We start from the raw sequence: 20,510 nt of genomic DNA, 5'->3' as shown, positions 1-20,510 counted from the left end.
GCGGTGTCCAACGTGCAGGTGTATAAATTTGAGGTGACTTTGCCCTCGATGGCGTGCTACCGCAGTCGGTACTTGGTGGTATGTAAGGTAGGGTAAGGCAAGGTGGAGGGGAAGAGATGCGGCGCAAAGAGTTGGATGTTGCACACAGATGGAAGTGAAGGGATGCTGTGATCTGTATGATATGTCGGGTACGGTGAGGAGATGTGAAGATGGATTCAAAGGTGGTGACGGACTCTGCATGTACCGTGGAGAATACAGCTGGCAGTGGTGGAGGTTGTGGTTGTGGTTGAAGCAGCCCTGTCTGTACCCTCAAGCCCTGCAAAGGTGGAGGCGGTGGGAACAAAGCAAAAGGCGGCGGATAATCGGTATCGGATCGGATTGCGTCTTTTGGTGCCTTAAGGCACAATCGCGTGATCAATCATCAAATTCCGTGCTTTGCTTTGGATGCATTTGCATTTCACACTTTCTAATTCTTTGCAAATATCATGATTCATGATTAAGTTTGGATGAATTGTGTGATATTTCTGATTTTTATCTAACTATCATCCCTAAATACTGTAATTCCAATACTTCCGTCCCCCCTCCTCTCTTTCGTCAGTTGACAACCTAGGCCGCTTTAGTCCATCGCCCGCGGGAGCCAATTTTGCTCCCCGTCGAACTTTAATCTTTTTCGTTTTAGTTCTTTTCCCCACACTTTCCGGCGGATTGCATTTGAATCCTTAGCTTGGTGATGGTGTGATATCAAATTCAAAGAGCTTACAAACTCAATGATTGAGAGTCTAGATCAGTCCTTGAGAAGAGAAGAAAATATTAATGCGTCATAATGAGGATAAGAATAAAAGTAAATCGGACACGCCATCGATGGCTACAGAGGTAGAGTGCGGGAGATAATAATTTAATACACAGCCATGATGGCGCAATTGCTTCGTCTCCAAAGTTTCAGGGAAGTCTTGAACCTAAAGACTTTATAGGTAGTACGGAGTAGGATTGATATGAGGATCCGTACCTAAGCCATGTCATATTAATTGAAGAATTGAAGAAATGCCGAAAGAGGGATGTCTCAATGCAAGTAAGCTTCGGGGTGACATGGTAATCCATGGCATTGATCGAATAGGACGTCTCAATATGCCATGAGGATCCGCATTTACAAACATGCATGGTTTGGGTAAATAGGCTGAACTGAACACGGCGCGATACCGACATGGAGGTCCGTGGGAATATGCCCCTGCCCTGGTACTTTGTACTCGGAAGAACCCGCAGCATGTGAGTTTGAAAGATACCTGGGTACCTAGGTAGGAGACACTCCTGATCTGGGGTCCATTCCATTGTTGCAAGACAATCTCATACTACCACTGAACCAGGAGTAAACGCATTCATCCAATCTACTGCCTGAAGCCGACCTAATTGAGAGAAGATAAAAAGAGGTAGAAAGATGTCTGAACTGTCATGGGGATTATCTAGAGACTATCCAAACCAGTGCGACCCCATGAGAGTGAGTAAGTTTCTCATATCGAATTCAAGGTTTGCTTCGTGATCGGAAGATGAAAACTGAAATACTCTATTTTCTTTGCCCGGAAGTTCCGTGAAAGCCTAGGACATGAAGGTTCTTCAACTAGATAATTCAATCGCTCTTGCAAGACGTCCAGAAGATGTTTGCTTTCAAGAATTAGTATACGTATATGATATCACGACTCTGATGTTGTTAACATTGAAAACAGTCAAGTTTCGACAGCTCGGATGTCTGCATATGAAATGCGCTTTAGGTTCATCTCGCCTCCTGGATACCAGTCAGCCCTACACCACAGCCTTGTCTCCAATAACCTCATATCAACTACCTAGGTATTTATTGCACAACTCGAAACAACCTAAGATGGGTCATCCTAGCAGATAGTAGAAGATTCCTACAAAGAGAAAGGCGAACATTACATCCCCAAAATGTCTTTATCTCCAACCATACCCGCAAGCCACAGCCAATCATCGCTTTCGCCGTCCAATTCCATGAGCCATCAAGATGTTTCCATCCAGACCCTCGTATCGCATCTACTTGTATCGAAACGCTCATTATCTTCCATAAATACAGTATGGCGTGCAAATGAAATCGTCACTTCGGCAAGGGCGGCTTTGGAAGAGAGTGTGGTGCTGAGTGCTCGGACAGGGTTTCTAAGAAATGGCATCTCGGGTCAAGTTAAGATACTTAAGAAGGTTAGGAATGGGGTGGAGAATATATACAAAGATGGACAGCGGGATTTCAAAGTACGTTTCTGCCAATTGTGAGAAGGCTGTGATGCTGATAGTTTTAGAATGTCATCCGAACTCTCGATGCTGCAAACGCAAGGCTGGAATCTACTATGGACGTCTTACGGTCTACAATGGTGGAAGCAGCATTTAGACCCGCTGGAGAAGAACCCCGAAGTCTGCTAGATTTTGTAGATGAACAGGGTGTTGAAACCATGCGAGATGCGTTGAAGGAGTCAATACGAGAAACCAAGGTTGGCTACACCCTCAAAGCTTCTCATCCCATCTAATCCCCATCTCAGGAAGCTCAAACTGATTTCGATACCTCAATCCTCTCCTTCGACGATGACCTCCGCGCCCTCAAAACGGCCATGACATCTGCCCCCCAATCAGCCTCCCAATCGCAATCCCAATCTACTTTCTCTTCCCCCATCCACACACATCTCCATACCCTCGAATCTCACGCCCAAGAAATGGCCTCTCTCCTCGACTCCCTCGTCCGCCATTTCGACCTCTGCGTAAACGCAATTCGGCACACGGAAGGTGGCTACGCAGCCGTCCGCAAAGCCGCATCATCCCAACCCCCCGGCTCAGACCCCGTCTCCGTCTCCGGTGTCATCAATACCGAATCCGCACCCGACGAACCCATATCCTCCGACGAGCGACGACAGATGCTCGATGTGCTCGAGCACGATGCTTCTCAAGTCGAAGATGTTGTTGAGGAGCTCCGCGAGTTCTTGGCGGAGATGGAAGGGAAACATGATGCGATTCTCGAACAAGTGGCGTCTCTTACAACTGCTTATAACGATATCACGAACGCATATCATATTTTAGAGGGAGTTGGGGCGAGATTAACCGGGTATATAATCGCGAGTCAAGAATTCAGACTTCGGTGGGATGAAACGAAAGCGCAGATCCAAGACCAGCTATCCGAGCTCGAATCCATGCGTCTCTTCTACGAAAACTACTTTTCGTCCTACGACTCCCTGATTTTGGAAGTATATAGACGCAAAGAGTGCGAGGAAAAAGTAAAGGGGATTGTGGATAGGGCGATGGAGCAAATGGGGAGGTTGTATGAGGCGGATATGAAAGAACGAGAGGGCTTCCGACTTGATGTGGGGGATTTCTTGCCCGTTGATTTATATCCGAGTGTCAACAAGCCGGCCCCCGTGTGGGAGTTTGTGTTGAGAAATGGAGATGGGGTGGGTGAAAGCAGCGTGCCGGAGTTGGAGAGGGGTGCGATTGAGGCAGCGGGGAAGAGGGAGAAGGATAGGCAGAGGAATGAGAGGTGAAGTGAGGAGGGGGGGGTCCACTTATTTATATATGGGGTGTTTAGGTTGGATATATGATACCATCGTATAGGATGGGTATTTGAAACAAAAGCTGCGAACTTTTGCCTATATTCCTCTGTCTCCTCATTTTCACAACCTCGCGGTCTCGTCCCCATTCTTCCGACCCCATTTTCTATAGCATTTATCGGCAGTCAAATCCCCCCTTTTATTTGCTGCTTTTGAACTTTTGGCTCATAACTAATAAGTTATTTCCCGCTTAAGTTTTCCTTCTCTGTATAGTAACTCACATCCTCTACAGTGCCCTTTATATATATACATACCCCTCTGCTACTTTCAACATATCATGCACACTTTCACATCCCATATCATATCATAGCCTCATACCCTATACCCCCCCCCCCCCCCCCTCTCCCTTAGAAAAACACTCCAATCAATAACAGTCTATGTCTAGGTTCAAAGACAAAACTACTGTTTCTCCACAAGGTGAGATCTTCGGGTGATGGAGAGTTGCAGTTTTATTTACGTGTATGCGTGTATGCGTGTATGAGGGGGTTATATTTATTCATTTATTTATCTATCTATCTATACCTGACTTTTCCCCCACGTGGTGCAATATCCCCGTCTATTCTTACAAGAGGTGTACATAGATACCAAGTTAACTCCAACACGGGATGCTATTCCTATGCTTCCCTTCATATCGACTGAAAGCGTGCGTTCATGCCGTGGAGTTATACATCATCCATCGATAGAAGCGCTATAGTATGTTAATGTCAATGTTCATGTTACTGCGTTATTAGCGAAAACAAAGAGGATAAAGAGACGTGGTGGCGGCCGGAGGAGGCTGCGGTTGATTGATAGAGAAGTAAGCAAGTGTCCAAGGAACATGGTAGGTTGGATGGAAAGGGAGGGGGTCTGATTTGATTAGCTTCATCTTGTTTTTTCGTGTTACTATAGTATATGTGTATTCGTCATTATGTAGGTCGTTAGATCGATCATCGCGTGTGTTGAAGTGTGATGAACAGCTGTTTCTAAACTGACAACGAATAGGTTCTTGACAGCAAGTCTATTCACTTAGCGATTGAGTTACTCTTTTTTACCCCGCTCGCTATATATAGCTCTTTCAGAATACGATGAATGTATAATGAAGATCATTCCTTCTTGTCTCGGGCTATCCAGACTACCCCCAGCACGATCGGCAGATAGCTCAATGGTGCTACTGTCTGTTTGTCATTAAATGGATGGTAATGCTTGGGCAATATTCCAATTTTATACTCGATCAACTCTCCGATTGGGCGGATGATGCGAGGGGAAGAGAGGGTGAATCCGAGTCGAGCCAAGATTAGAGGGGTATAAAAGGAGAGGAAAAGCTGTCTAGATCTTGGATGCAAGAATATCAGAAAGAGGATATGAATAGGGGTAGGGGAGATTGTGTTGATTCTTGATGGATGGAGCACATATGGTGGATTTTAAAACGGTATCACGTTTTCTTATTTTTATTTTGTCTTGAAAATATGCACTGCATTCGATGTGTTAAGGCAGAGGAGATGAAGTAATAACAGGGCTTAGACAAATAACAGCAGATACTTTTCTAGCAGCAATTCGTTCATTCACTACGCTTTCGTCGCGTCTACTGGCACTAGCAGCACATCCGACACTCTCGTTGGACGCGGGAAACTTATATAGCAACAGAACTCCAAGAGCTATTCTTGCGGTGTTGAAGTTGTTTGGCAAATGCTCGCAAAGAGAAAAAATCGCCATATCTCTTAAATGATTCGTTTTCGCGATGCGTCATTGAGATTTGGTTCTTGGGTTGTATTTGTAGTCCATCAATTCGATCAACCGGAGGATAGGAGGAAAATGTTTAGGCTTGATTAGATCTGGAGAGGATGTTGGGAGTGTAGGAGAATGGTAGGTCTGGGTCAAGGTTGACTGAGTCCAAGTTGGAGTTGAATCGGACTTGGACTTGGACCGAACCGACTAAGTTTAAGTCTAATACGGGAGTCAAGACTCTTTAGATATGGGATCAATCTTCATACGGAACAAGAGCTGGGGGCTTATATCTCTCATTCCACTATTCTCGTGATATGCTATATATACACTTACTTCGAAGTAAAAAGAAGGGTCGAGGCTCTGACATGTCGTGGTGGGAGCACCGTAGATCCGATGAACAAGTAAGAGAACAAAAGAGGCATCAAGAACACCAATCAACCTTTATTGTTTCTCATACGGGCACAACACGAGGCTCACATGTGCACAATTGAACCAATCCCTCGGGCCTCTCGGTTGTTTTACCGCATATGCCCTAACTACACATTCCCTATACGTGGATATGCAATGCATCCATGACCCTCGTATATGCAGCAGTCTAGGCTACAGTACTGTCAAGGATGTTCTGCAGAAGGCTCTTGTGATGCGGACTAAGCTGACGGGGGGTTCGGCCTCGAATGATTATAACTCTTGGCATGGCTATAACGGGGGTTTTGACTAACAGGCGAGCGCTCTAATAGAAGTAAGATATGTTAATCATTTAAGAATGCACCTCTGTAAATTCACAGCTGAGAGATCAGGTCTGCTAGAAGATCCACTTGCCCGAAATAAAACAGCTCCGAAGCTTTAGGTAGCCACATGTGGCCCATAGCTTGGAAACCGTGGCTTTTAAGTACACAGTAAACTAGTACGTACTTCTCTGCTGAATATTGAACTCATCAACCTCGACCAGAAAAGAAAATGGTGGAAGATGCAATTAAAGGTGCGAAAAAGCTCAAATACCAAGGTCTTTGCCGTAGTGGTAGAAATCCGGGGTCCTTAACCTAGAGGAAAATCATCAACGGGCCGAGTCAGGGTTAACCCTGTTCGTACCTCGAGTAAAGAATTTACTGCTGCATAACTTAGTACCCTGGGCTCTCTGGTCCCAAGTCACATTTAATACGCACAAAATATGTCTTATCCGTACAGATCATCCAAACCGCTGATGTGAAAGCAGTTCTTGGAGGCTCATGGACCCGTGAACTTGGGTTACTGTAGTGGAACTTGATATGCCGGTGTGAGTAGTGCATGCAGCAGATCCGAAGTACAGGTCCCACCGAGGTCGATTTGAAGAAAAAGAAAAGTTTATTTACTAGCATTGAACTTACCTATTTGGGCAATCCTCTCTTGCAATCTCGGTCCCTGAGGTTATGCTTAGTATTCAAGTCAGTTCTGGGAGTAACAGCGTACAACCTACAAAGTACAAACAAGTCCTCTCTGATGCACATACGATTCGGTGGCTGCCTCAAGTCACAGACTGTTCAGTCATGGTAAGAGGCCGGCCTAGGCTGCTATACTTGGTACTTCGTATTTTCGTATTTAAGCATGTACGTTCTCGTATTTATACCAACTAAAGTATCGATTTTGAAAGCCGTGAGATGGCTGCCAGCTAGCGGTGTGGATATGGCGGGCGAAGATTTCCACAGCCAGAAAGATGATAAGGTTATATTCTAGTCGTCGTGACCATCGCTACGCGGACGAATTAGAACGGAGCCTGTCATATTATAGGGTAATGCAGGTGCAGGGACAGCCTCGAGCAAATCTTGACACTACTGTACCAAGCATCGTCATGTTGAGCTGTCTGTCAACCATCATGAGCCCAATGCCCAATGATCATGAGTATCCACTCTATACTCTCACCGTGTACTCGTACAGTATTGCAAACCTCAGTAGAACAACAGGACAAGGTCCTGCATCATTCCCCACTATCAATACGGCCGCACGGGCTCGTAGGTGGCTGGCTACCTTGGCGCCTAGCTATGAGGAGAAAGCTCCCATGTTTTGATTTCAACCTCCTCAGTCTGTTGGTCTATTGAGCTAGCGTAAGCCTGAGATGTACGAGATTTGTGTCTGTGGGATGGGAACTAGTATTCTCAACACACTCTCTGCTGTCAGATCTTCACGCCTGGGGCACACAAAGGAAGGGACAATATATTTGTTGAGGCTTGCAAGTGCCATGTGGATTGCTATGCAGGATAGAGCTGAAAGTACGAGATATCCACATGTCAACCTGCCAGCACTCATCTTGGCGCATCTGCGCTAGGAAATAGGGATCTCCAAAGATAGCCAGCCATGCAGTACTGCGTATGGGTCAACCTTGAAAATGCATGCTTTTCGTTGGTTGCATTTGCTGAATTCGAATCGGAGCTGGTCTGACTTCGTAGTAGAGGAGTTTTATGTTTTTATCGAAGACGAACGACCAAGGATCCGTCACTAAAGTTGATTCTCCAGACTCTGCCCACCACCCAGCGAACCCCCTCTCTGCTACTCTATACTCAATCTTGTCCACGCTCTTGTGTCGTCATGCAATAATCTCGCTTTTAATCATATACTTTGTAAGATACCAAGAGGCTTTAAGAGCCGAGTAACGGTCCCGCAGGGTAAAGTATGATTAGGTAAAGCTGTCTGTCAATTGACCAGCAAGTATAATGCTTATAGTAGACTTGGGCCTGGATGATCCTGGTCGAGTCCGTGACCATGACCAGGCGGTCATCGACACGGCATGACTGTGTCGGGTCTCTACAAAGCTTTATACTCTCTTTATATGTGGACTTCTCGCATCTGGCTGACTGGCCCGACAAAATCTTGCCGGGTCCAAGAGTATCTCGTTCCAGCTGCCTATCGATTGACCGCACGCAGTCCTGAGTCTGCTTTGAGGTTGTTAGTTCTCCACTTTCGTGTTCAGTCTATTGATCTGACCTGCCACGAAGTCAGCACCCCATGTTGATCTAGATCGGACCTGCAAGTCATGCAATCCATTTAGCATCGACCTAAGCTAGTTTCTCCTTGCCACCCGTGCCTCAAAACCTCAGCCTTATATGCATTTGATATGCAGACATGCATAGTACTGCTTCTTCTGTCTATCGAGTAGATGGCGCCGTCTCCTGCCCGACGCCGCATGAATGCTTTACTGGACGAGTTTTCTGCAATACCACTAAGTTTTGACCATAGATCTTCTTCAGATTATCGGGATTACTCCTCTAAAATTTGAGCCACAATTTAAAGAATCTTGGCTATTGCAACAGTCTTTCGGATCCTAGTGCTTCAAACAATAACCTGATCTCATGCACCCGTACTCTTTAGACCGCTGACGAGAGAACTGCACTGCTACTACGGGCCATCATACTTCCCGCCTTTGTCAGAACCGGTGCCTATGCCGTCTGAGAGCCGTATTCGCAGTCGGTTTTTTTCCGACGATCCGCTTTCCAAAATAGAAGCTGCTAAGAATGCTAATTGTAGTCTAAGCGTGAGGCGGCGACTGCCCCCTTCTAATATAAATATGTAGTAGATAATCCCCTCAAACCTTCTCACTTCTATCTTCAAGCAGCTCAATCCTTTGTTCATTGGATACGCTAGACTTACTGTCAACAAAATGAGGTTCAGCGCTGTTGCTACCCTTTTCTGGGCCTCACTCGTTGCCGCCCAAGGTATGTACCTATTCTTCCCCCTCATCATATTGACTGTCGACTGATTACTTACTATTAGCCGACTATCCTGAACTCAATTCCGAGTTTCTTCTAACTTCAAATCCTGTCACGGTTAGTACTCCCACACTTTTATCCTACCAAGCTTTTCATTTGTTTGAATGATTCTCGCCAAAGGATTATTTGCGTTCTATATGCTATAATTACCCTGCTGTCTAAATGACCATCCTTATTCCTTCGTTTCTGATTCCGAGTCTACTTTGCAGCCGCTTCCCCAAGGTTTTCCATGGGCTGGCAAAACCGTTAATAATACCAATGCTTGTAAGTGTTCACCACATGGAGAGTGAAACGTCAAGCAGATCCTAACGTTCTGTAGACAGTGAGTTGTGACATTGATAATGAATGACTAACGTACATTCTGATACAAATTCTACCGCAGTTGGTAAGCTCGACCCTTCTGCAACAGTGACTCGTGGACTATATTTACTCTCTTCTTAGATCCTCCGTATACCGGGTATGGCACAAATAGACCATTCCATGTCGGCTCAGTGACTAACTACATGTAGTGTGATACGAAGTTATGACTTCACGATCAAACGAGAGATGAGGGCACCAGATGGGTATTACAAACCTGTTCTGCTAATCAACGGGCAATTTCCAGCGCCCTTGATTGAAGCGAACTGGTGAGAAGACAAAATTACCGTTTAAAAGATCATCCTAACTGTTGCCAGGGGAGATACTATTCAGGTCACAGTACACAATCAAATCACTGGACCCCAGGAAGGAACTGCTCTCCATTGGCACGGCATCCTGCAAAAGAATAACCAGTGAGCTAAACAATCATTACTTCCGGGCACATTTGAGGCTGATTTGTATATAGGTGGGAGGACGGCGTTCCAGGTGTTTCCCAGTGTCCAATTCCGCCCGGAGGAAGCTTTACCTACAGCTTTACTGCTGATCTTTATGGTACATCTTGGTATCACTCCCATTATTCAGCACAATATGCAGGAGGGCTCATTGGTCCGATGATCATCCACGGTCCAGATACTCTGAAATACGATATTGGTAAGAACTCTTATGGCGTCAAGATTAAGCTTGAACTAATCTAGCAAATAGACAAAGGTCCAATATTGCTCACTGATTGGTATCACAGAGATTACAATGATATTGTGAAGGATGTTGTGGGCACAGATGTGACCAAGATTGTAAGTTGACATGAGATGCCCGCCATAAATACGTGCCCAGTGCTAACTATGGCTAAGGCTCCTCCCTCTGACAGTAATCTAATAAACGGAAGAAACAACTTCAATTGTTCTGCGGTTGCCACCGGTGATACTGCTTCTTGCAAAAGCAATGCTGGAATCACCAACTTTAGACTTAGCCCGGGAAAACTTCACCGGCTCAGGTTAATCAACGCTGGTGCAGAAGGACAGCAGAAGTTCTCGATAGACGGACATATTATGACTGTAATCGCCAACGATTTTGTGCCCATCATTCCGTACGATACGAAAGGTAAAGATTGCACATTATGATATAGAGATTGCCAGCTCACTCAAGCCTAGTGGTCTCTTTGGCTATCGGTCAGCGAACCGATGTACTTGTCAGGGGTCTCGATGGAGCTACAGGTGCATATATAATGCGGTCCTCAATTGCTTCCGCGCCATGTTCCCTAAGCAACAATCCCGATGCTACAGCAATTGTGTATTACAAGCATGACGCTCTCACTGCTGGAACTTTTAACACTACTGCCTGGCCAGAATTCAAGGCTTCAGTTGAGGGTGTGTGCGTCAATGTAAGAACCTTGACTTCGCACTAGGAATCCACTCTACTAACACGGCATAGGATGACTTGAGTAAGACTGTGCCATGGTATCCTATTACGCCCGATCCAAACCCACCAACCACAAAAGTGATCGACATCGATTTCCAAAAAAATGAGACGGGCAACTTCCTTTGGCTTATGAACAACGTCTCGTTCCGCGCCAATTACAACCAGCCCATTCTTCTTTTGTCAAACATGGGTAACAACTCCTATCCTGACAGCCCGGAATGGAATGTTGAGAATTTCGGATCAAACTCGTCCGTTAGAATAGGTATGTATTTCTTTGAGAGGGCTCCAAATTCTCTCTTGCCAAGTAAAATCACAATGCTAACTCTATAAGTCATAAACAATAACGGCGCCGCTGGGTTTTCCTCACACCCCATCCACTTGCACGGCCACAACATGTTCGTCTTGGATGTTGGGACCGGAAGCTGGGACGGAAGTACAGTGATAAATCCATTAAATCCACAACGCAGAGATGTACAGATACTACCAGCGAACGGGTATATGGTGCTACAATTCACAGCAGACAATCCAGGAGCGTGGCCGTTGCATTGCCACATCGTAGGTTCCCCACATCCTGTATTTTCGAAACTCCGCTGACGCTCGTATATCAGGCGTGGCATGTGTCTGCAGGTCTATATGTGACAGTCTTGGAACGACCAGACGACATTGCGAAGCTCCAGATTCCGAGTGTCGTAGCTCAAACCTGTCGGGATTGGTCGGCGTTCACGAACATGGCGGTGGTTGATCAAATCGATTCTGGCTTGTGAATAAGAGTTAATCGTTCTTTCCTATTGGGTATAATGAGGAGTTTTGGCTTTAGGTAATGGCGTGGGATTAGCTCAAGGGTTGCATTGAGCTGGGCCAGGCGACTGGCAAGTATATCTCTTATTTTGTCAATGGGCAAGGGAAAAAAAACTCCATAGAGGAAGTGTTATAATAATGACTACGAACACGCACAGGTTATGGGCTTTACCTATTTTTAGAACTAATATTTATCAGAGAGAAAAGTATAGAAAAGACTCACACACCCGATCAAAAACATTGCAAAATACCGAATCTATGTCCGTTAAACGTGGAAACTTCCCTCCATTCCTCAAATGATTTATGTCTTAGCCTTGACAACAATAAACGAAGTAGAAGCACGGACGTACTTGTAAAACCCCCTCCAAGGACGTTGTCAACGACTTATGCAACTTGATGTACCCTATGGGCACAAATTTGTCGTCGAACTATAAGGGCGGAGCGTTCACAGATACAAGAAGCATGGGGTGAAACTATGTCCTTACTCAAGGAACCATGGAAGCACCAGGGAGAGGAGAATAAGATGGAAACTTAAGATTGTTTTTTTCTCCTATTCATGACCCCTTCTGATCTAAAGTGGGTATCGATGTCTACGTAAAATCATAAACCATCAAAGCCTGAGTACCCTGTTCAGACTCCTTGAGCACAATCACCATCTCATCATCAAAGCCGACCCAGCTTTTCTGGGCGCCTACTTCCTCTGAGTATTCATCTAGTAATCCTCTTCTACCTTCAACCGTGGTTACCTCACTGTCTTTGCCTTCGGGGCGGACCTTTACGCTTCTTTCATCTCTTCTATTCAGCCTTCGGTTTTTGGAAGGCGTCGAGGTGGAGAATCCGCCTTCGAGTTCCCAGACTCGTAGTTCATTACCGCGTGTACTTACACTTACTGCTTTCCCTCTTGCGGTAATTTCTGCAGATGAGACGGAGGATGTGTGGCCCCAGAGCTTGGTGCCTGGGGAGATGTGCAGTGTGCTGGCAGTGGAGGTACAGAGATAAAGAGTGAGGGTATTATCTGGGTGAGTGGCGAGGATGTATGGATGTGAGTATGAGAGTGTAGTTGGTCGTGTGCTGCTCCCAATATCATTCCTGATATTTCTAAGGGTTGGTGACAATGTCCCAGATGATGGGGATAAAGCCACTGGTGAAGGTAGTATGGAGGAGAAACCTTGCGGCAATGCGGATGAGAGGCGTGAGAAGGTAATTGTGCCTGTTGTGGTGGATAAGTGTAACTCTTGTAACCCAATCGTGTAGCCTGAGTAATAGGTAGGTAGAGAGTAAGCTATTGAAGCTATTATTGTTGACGTTGTTGTCCGTATGGACAAGGACAGTGGTGGCCAGGAGGTGTGGGATTTGAGTGAGGCAAGTAGATGAGGTTCGGGTCCTGAATGAGGAGCAATTTCCGAATCTGTACTCGACGTAAATTTGGCCTTTAAGATGCCAAACATAGTTTGAGACTTACTTTTGGGGGTTTCCTGTTCATAACCATCTGTGTCGTCTGTCGACGGGGTGGGAATGGTAGGCGTAAAGGTATAGAGAGACAGGAGTTGCGAATCCGTGATCGTAAGAATATACGGATTCGCATACGCAACCGCACTCAACATCCCATTACTGGATTCCGGATGCCTGTAAACCTCCACAAATTCCTTCTCCTTAACATTCAACCTCCAAGTCCCCCACCCGCCATCCATAAATCCTACCGCGATTCCAAGTCTCCCACTCCCAATCCCCTCGTCTACCGCTAAGCATGTAGGCACAACGCCCTCCTCCAGCGCACAGCTAGCAATCAGCTCCCTCTCCTTCAAATCCCACGCCCTTAATCCGTCCCCTCTATCGACCGTAAGGACTATCCCCTCCGCCAGCTTCACCAGCATACTCGGCACACTTGGCCGATCCGCAACATGAATTTCTTGCACCTCGCAAGCGCCAATGCTCCAATTATGCCTGAGCTTATACTGGCCCTTCCACTTAGTCTTCTTGCCTAGGAGCGTATTTTCATCCAGCCATTTACTACTCCTACTCGAGAAGTGTAATGCTGCATCTGTTTTTGGGCCAGGGATACGGAGGGCGCGAGGAAGCACAAACCGGTTGTAGTAGAGATTCTTCCATATTTGAGAGTCTCCGGCGAGGGTATAGAAGCGATGGGAGAGGCGCTGGCATTGGATAAGGGTTTGAATGGGGAGGTTGTGGAGAATCCGGATAAGGAGTTCGTCGGAGAGGGAAGAGACGTGGTCGAGAGGGTGTTTTGTACGGGTTCTTTTGGGGCTTGGGAGAAGCGCATGGTCTCCCACACTAGAGCGCCGGTGTTTGGGAGGCATTACTGCTAAATAGTTGGAGGGGAGGAATGTGAGATGTTGATTGAAGCTATTCTGAGATTCATATCTAATCGCCGCCCGCACGTGCCCGCTCCGCTGTACATGGATACTTGTACCGAGGCTGGATATCCCAGACGATGAGCGCAAGACACGACCCACGACCGTCATCAACATCTCACAACGCGACAACCAACCTCTCCTCTCCACCAAATGTAATGGCCTCCTCGACCAAACCTCCGCCCATAGAGGCAATCAAACCCATGACTTCCATCTCCGCCTCATCCCCTCGTCTCATCCCCACGGCGCTCGCACTCCCCCCAAAATGGCTCAACATGTACTCCTCCTTCATAACCGCAAATCAATCCTCCGTCACCCAGATTGAATCCGCATTACGCTCCCTGACCTACATAATCCCCGGTCGATTCAGGGATGCGGAACTAGCCTCTGAGTCTCTACATTCATCCATTCAACTCCTCTCCATGTACCACGACACATTACTCACCCGCGCAATCTCGAAACTGCCGGGTATGCCTAACGCCAGTTTGCATAACCGCTATACGAAGTTTTGGATTGGCAAGAGCAGGTTTTATAGGCGGATTGCGACGATGTTAACTATGATTCAGTATACGGAGTTGTTATGGGAGATGATGGCGAAGCGGAAGGGGGAGCGGGTGAGGTGGCGTATCATAGTCGTTTTGGAGCTCGTGAAGGCGGTATGCCGGCTCTGTTTATTATGGATTACAAATTTGAGGCCGCTGGTTACGCCAGCTTTGCCGGAGAGGGAGGTTATTCCTGAGGAAGAGGCGCCGACGGAAGAAGAAGAGATCGAGATGGAAGAAGAGGTTAGGCCGAGGGTTAAGGAGTATAAGATGAAGAGGACGGGACTGAGCCTGCCAACACTGCCAAATCCGAGTGATATCTCGAGCTATTTACTCTCGAAAGTACTTACGGCGGATGATATCAAAGCGCCAAATACTCTGCTCAATAAGGTTAATGGGTCGGCGCAGTTTGCGGAGATACTACATATTATACAGCCGGTTATCTATGCGATAGCGATGTCGAGGAGTAAGGATAAGAAGAACTGGCAGCCGTGGCTATTGGGACTCAGTATTGAGTATGCGGCGAGACAGCTAAGGAAAGATGGACTAAGGACAACGGCATTAGAAAGGGATCAGTGGGGTAAACGGGGCTGGTCGATGGGATGGTGGGCTATGCGTGGAGCATTTTACGAGAATATTACAAAGGGGTTCCTGCAGAGTACATCGGAGAGGCTGCCTTCGTTGGTTTCTGGTGTTTTGGACGATTACAAATACCTGTGGGATGAATATTATTTCAGTACCAGCTCAAATTGAGCATGGTAAGATTATACAAGAGCTTTGGTTTATCTTAATTTAATTGTGCATTATCTACGTTGTGTGCTTCACCAAATTGCGGCCTTTGGCATGAAACGCCGTTCCAAAATAAATTAGATATCCCCGAGATAAAAGTGTCATCAATACCCTTACACCATTGTATGCATATCCGCCAGAATTCCGCCCCACAGTCAAACTCCAACGCCGCTAATAATAGTTGTACCCCCTAAGAAAGCATAACGTTCTCTTTACCCGGAAGCTGGCTGGACAACCTCCTTGCTCTCCTTCTCCGGCTCGACCACCTGATTCGTCGGCTTCGTAGGTAATGCAGCCGCCACATTACCAAGATTTAAAGCATCAGCAGTTTGACCCTCCAATTCTTCTTCGTGGCAAGTATTGCCCTCGCAAATCAAGACCCTCTGCTTGCCATCAAGCCCGAAGTCTTTTAGCAGCGAGTTTCGTTGCCTCAGCCATGAATTAGAACTGTCAAGCTTTGCGAATGTACCAAAACTTCCCCTGGGCTGCTTCTCAAAATTATTGATCTTATCATTGCCAACCCCGTCACCAGATACAACTGTTCCCTTCAAGCCAAGATGTCCAGCGACGATGCTGGGCATGAAAGAGGCGAAAAGCCAGGGGTATTGAAGCATCTCTGATTCAAAACCTGCAACTGTCTCCTTTGCCTTCTTGGAATATGTGTCGTCGTTGAGGAGGCTGGAGAGCCGGTAGAGATTAGATGCTGAAATGCCGTTCGTTGATGGCTCACTGGCGTCCATGCCTTCTTTGAGGCGGAGAATTACATGAGCGGCGGAGAAATCGGTAGAGAAAAAAGCACCTGTTCCGCTGGAATCATAGAAGAGGCTGATTTGAGATTCTACATGCCCTTGTTAGTGAAGATTCAAAGAGGAAGAATAGCGTAACTTGCGTTGCAGATCGTCCGCCCAATGAAGCCATTCTTCATTGAAAGTAGCCTCATATAAGTCAATCAAGCCATCGACAAGGAATGCATAGTCGTCAGCAAAACCCTTGGTCTCGCCACGACCTTCCCTCCATATCCGATAGAGTGTCTTTGTCGATTCATCATACAGATTCTCCTTGATGAATGTTGCAGCTTTGAGAGCAGACTTCAAGTACTCCTCCGACTTGACGGGATCAAATCCTTTGATGACTGCCGCCGTTCGAGCGAGGGCCCCGATCGCAATGCCATTCCAGCTGACAATAATCTTATCATCCAGGCCAGGTTTCACGCGCTCCTTTTCTCTGTGTGCCCTCAACGCTGCCTTTCCATCTTTGATAATTCGCACAATTTCCTCCTCCTTCATACCAAATGTACTCGCCAGTGTATTCGGAGAATTTGCAACAGCGAGGACATTCTGATCAATGAACTCATCATGAGGATCATTTTCAGGTTTGACATTGCCATGTCCACTGACATTGAAGAACGCAGATAGTATTGGTTCTGTGTGGGAGCCAAGAACATTCTCAAACTCCCTCTTCGTCCAGACGTAATATGCACCTTCTCGCTTCTCCGAATCTCCTCTTTTGTAAAAGCTATCAGCATCTTCACTGGAATAGAACCCTCCAGCTGGATGTTCCAGTGTAGAAGTGAGATATGAAGCAATATCGTAGACAACACCCAGCATTTCTGGATCTCGTGACAACAAGAATGCGTCTAAATAGATATGAAGCAGTTGAGCATTATCATACAACATCTTCTCAAAGTGAGGCAATGACCAGTCAGCCGTGACAGAGTATCTGGAAAAGCCGTTTCCGATATGGTCATGAATACCGCCCCGCGCCATTTTCCGCAGCGTAGTCATAGCCATATTCTCGGCTTTTTGACAGTCTTCTTCTCCCACAACATCATGAACAATGCTTGGAAATTGGCGTAGGCGGAGGAGAAACGAGAGTTTTGAAGGGGTCGGGAATTTTGGAGCTGAGCCAAAACCTCCATTTTGACTATCGTACGTCGAGAGAAAATGCTGGTTAGCTTCTTCGAGTAATTCGATGTCAAGTCCATCCCCACCCTCTCCCCTCCTGTCTCCGAATGTGCCTTCCGACGCAAAGTCTTTCAATTTCTTGAGAATCTCAGACGAATCTTGGCGACATCGCTCTTCTTGTTCTTTCCAAACCGTGGACAGTTTATTCAAAATAGCCAAGAAATCAACCTGGTCTTCGAAAGGAGTTGTACTGCTGGTCGGTCCAGGCCAATATGTTCCACCAAATACGGGTTCGAGGTCAGGCGTTACAAAAACGCTCAAAGGCCAGCCCCCAGAGCCGGTCGTAGCTTGAACATAGTTCATATAGATTCGGTCGATATCCGGTCGTTCTTCGCGGTCGATTTTGATGGGGATAAAGGCATCGTTTAGTATCGCGGCTACTTCTTCATTCTCAAAAGACTCTCGCTCCATAACATGGCACCCTAGATAACTGTCAGTATCGAGTACTTCTGTACAATGCACGGTACTTACAGTGACAAGCACTGTAGCCGATGCTCACAAACAGTAGCCTGTTTTCTTTCCGAGCTAGATCAATAGCCTCATCTCCCCAGATCTGCCATGCGACTGGATTCGAAGCGTGTGCGCGAACGTAAGGACTACGGCTCTCTCCAGCTCTGTTCACAAGTGCGGTCTTCTCTTTTGGCTCCTCATTGGGCTGCTCGTTGCTTTCCAGGCCATCTTTCCAGGCCTGGCCTAATCCTTGGCCCTCGCCGTTCACCCCACGAATTTGTGCAGTCATCATGACTTGTCGGTTATACTGTAGTTCTAGGAGGCCGTAGAGAAGCTTAAGTTGACTCTGGATCTAGTAGTATGCCGTGGGCGGGTAGGACGTTTCAGAGGCACCATGGGAGTCGTCTTGTGCTTAGTTTACTCTCACATTCCAGAAGTTTGTCGTGGGTATGGTATCTCTCAGAGTGGGGTACTTTTGCGCCTAGCGCTAGCTATTGCTTCTACTCCGTCATATGGATTTGACGATTGACGATAAGAACTCAAGCTTTCCCCAACTTCGACTTGCTCCGTGCACACACACTTACATAAGCATGCACCCCTCTTAACCTTCTGATCTATTTTTCTCCTCCTGTGTTTTAAAAATAAGTACCTCCATCATCAGCTGAGTTACTCGCTAGTAGTAACTATTACTTTAGAAAGCTACACTAAGAAGCTACTGAAACAAATCGTCACCCCTTTACTACCTGTATCTTACATAAGCAAGTATATTGGCCTGGTGGGCATATTCGGATATTCCCAAAGTAGAACGTTATTCCAAAACAATAATATCTACACATGCCGCAAGATATGATATGAGCCCGTGACTTAAGTTAGGCTGCTATGGGGGCCAAAACTATATCCACTCCAGCAGAACATTTCTATTGGCCCAGCTTCCAAAAGGGTAGGCTGTTACATCGTGGGGTTAAGTTCAGCTGAAAACACAGCCTTCAAGATGAATGTCTACTGACGCAAAAATTGGATATGGGTGGAACTTCGCCCTCCATCTCAAGAATATGAACAGTCGAGCATCTTCTGGTCTCCCTGCCCTCTTCCACAACCTCTAGATCACGTCCGACATGGCGAGCAATGCCACGGATGAGAGTCCGTGGGAAATCGCGCGAAATTGCTTCCTCCTATCCCTAGACCCTGACGAACAAGTGTTGTTCAAGGAGGCTACCATTGATAATATCTTTAATGGAACGTCAGAGTTGGAGAAGGAAGACAAGGTTAACTCTAAGACGCGGAAAGCGATCAAAGCTATCCAACCTCTTGTTGGCAAGATTGAGGAATATGGCCGGGCGATGGATACTTATGCCAACGCCTCGCCGCTAGTCCTTGGACCCATCTGGGGGAGTCTAAGAGTCGTTCTGATTGTTGCGAGGAGCCTTGGGAGATTCTATGAAAAAATGACAGATACATTGGGCAGAATAGGAGATATTCTACCCCGCTTTTTCGTGAGTCTCAAATTGGATCCCTGGATCATGTCCCGAATTGTCTGACTTTATCAAGGAATACCAAAGGATATTTTCGAGCACGAGGCATCCTCTGCTTACGAACGCACTTGCTGCTTCGTATGGCGATATCATCGAGATATGTATGGACTTCCGTGGGTTGATTAAAGAGCAGCAGAAGAATCCGTTGAAGAGGGTCATGCACCCTCTAAATTCTAAAGTTGAACAAAGGTTCAAAGATGCGGAAGAGAGGTTTAGGAACCATAGAAAGGATGTTGATAAAGCAGCTGTAACATGTGGCATGATCGAAGCAGCTGAGGCAAGAGCGCTGGTTTTGCGAGACCGAGAATTGCAAGAATTAGCTGATAAAGGTCGGTAAAATCTGTTCCTGTAGCGATCACTTTGGTCGTTAACATCTAATGTCTAACTAGCTGCTGCTGAAAAAAAACTTCGCCAGCTTCTGTCGATGATCGATAGCAAGGGAAAGCACGATAAACTTAAAAGCTTGAGGCATCGTGACACTGGCGCGTGGCTGTTTGGCACCCCGGAATATGGGTCCTGGTTCAAACTGAACGTCTCATCGGTTCTTTGCTGTTATGGAATACGTAAGTTCTTAGAGCAAGCCAAATTGACTCCATCCCAAAAATTGGCTGACGGTTTTACCAGCCGGGTGTGGGAAAACAATTCTCTCATCACATGTTATCGACACTCTCTCATCCAGCTCGAAAGCTCTTTCCGTGGCCTATCATTACTGTGACTATGCAGATAAGCGTACTCTAGAACCTCAAATAATATTGGGGACCTTGGTGCGCAGTCTTTTCAATAACGTGGACATACCTCCGGAGGTTTCTAAGCTGATCTCCAATTATTACCATGATGGTGAACGATCTCCGGAAATCAAGGACGTCCGTGATATCCTTTTCAAAAGCGTCCAGCTCTTCAAAGAGGTTGTACTTGCTGTCGATGGTCTCGATGAGGTGAAAGAAGAGGATCGTCAGGCCGTTTATGATGCCTTGAGGCATTTGATCATCAACAGCCAAGTGCCTGTCAAAGTCTTTATCTCTTGTAGAGATGATGCTGTTTTATCTATCTGCTCTAGCCCCCAAGTCAGCTTCCGGATACAGGTCTCTGAAAGGTCTATTTCAACGGATATTGAAGGCTACATCCGTCATGCTGTTGCTTCCCTAATTCAAAACGGGGACTTGGTCATCCGCCGGCCGGAATTGGAAGAAGATATTGCACGTGTTTTGATTGAAGGAGCCAAGGGAATGTTTCTTTGGGTGAAATTCCAATTGGAC

At 46.4% G+C, this 20,510-nt stretch overlaps 5 protein-coding genes across 5 annotated transcripts; 3 read left to right on the top strand and 2 right to left on the bottom strand.

The window, feature by feature from the left end:
- Positions 1 to 1,935: 1,935 nt before the first annotated feature.
- Positions 1,936 to 3,527, top strand: atg17 (Autophagy-related protein; the record flags this gene model as incomplete). Its single annotated transcript, XM_031146100.1, has 3 exons — positions 1,936 to 2,253; positions 2,301 to 2,489; positions 2,538 to 3,527. 3 exons carry the CDS (start codon positions 1,936 to 1,938, stop codon positions 3,525 to 3,527), a joined length of 1,497 nt encoding a protein of 498 aa, XP_031008929.1.
- A 5,398-nt stretch (positions 3,528 to 8,925) lies between these two features.
- Positions 8,926 to 11,571, top strand: ptaK_2 (oxidoreductase; the record flags this gene model as incomplete). The annotated part of the gene is made up of 11 exons (XM_031146099.1): positions 8,926 to 8,980; positions 9,476 to 9,491; positions 9,544 to 9,660; positions 9,709 to 9,804; positions 9,858 to 10,042; positions 10,100 to 10,182; positions 10,240 to 10,489; positions 10,525 to 10,769; positions 10,820 to 11,069; positions 11,139 to 11,362; positions 11,416 to 11,571. 11 exons carry the CDS (start codon positions 8,926 to 8,928, stop codon positions 11,569 to 11,571), a joined length of 1,677 nt encoding a protein of 558 aa, XP_031008934.1.
- Positions 11,572 to 12,195: 624 nt separating this feature from the next.
- On the bottom strand, positions 12,196 to 13,923 carry LHYA1_G001112 (uncharacterized protein; the record flags this gene model as incomplete). The annotated part of the gene is made up of 1 exon (XM_031146098.1): positions 12,196 to 13,923. One exon carries the CDS (start codon positions 13,921 to 13,923, stop codon positions 12,196 to 12,198), a length of 1,728 nt encoding a protein of 575 aa, XP_031008935.1.
- A 134-nt stretch (positions 13,924 to 14,057) lies between these two features.
- On the top strand, positions 14,058 to 15,272 carry PEX16 (Peroxisomal membrane protein; the record flags this gene model as incomplete). The annotated part of the gene is made up of 1 exon (XM_031146097.1): positions 14,058 to 15,272. The coding sequence occupies one exon, from the start codon at positions 14,058 to 14,060 to the stop codon at positions 15,270 to 15,272; it is 1,215 nt and encodes a 404-aa protein (XP_031008932.1).
- A 248-nt stretch (positions 15,273 to 15,520) lies between these two features.
- On the bottom strand, positions 15,521 to 18,011 carry SPATA20 (Spermatogenesis-associated protein; the record flags this gene model as incomplete). Its single annotated transcript, XM_031146096.1, has 3 exons — positions 15,521 to 16,133; positions 16,194 to 17,694; positions 17,744 to 18,011. The coding sequence occupies 3 exons, from the start codon at positions 18,009 to 18,011 to the stop codon at positions 15,521 to 15,523; spliced, it is 2,382 nt and encodes a 793-aa protein (XP_031008933.1).
- Between the last annotated feature and the right edge of the window lie 2,499 nt (positions 18,012 to 20,510).

The sequence above is a fragment of the Lachnellula hyalina genome (assembly GCF_007821495.1).
Source record: "Lachnellula hyalina strain CBS 185.66 chromosome Unknown contig00010, whole genome shotgun sequence".
In the NCBI taxonomy this organism is placed as follows: Eukaryota; Fungi; Ascomycota; class Leotiomycetes; order Helotiales; family Lachnaceae; genus Lachnellula; species Lachnellula hyalina.
Note: the sequence above shows the minus strand (reverse complement) of the source record. Positions and strands in the feature narration are given on the sequence as shown.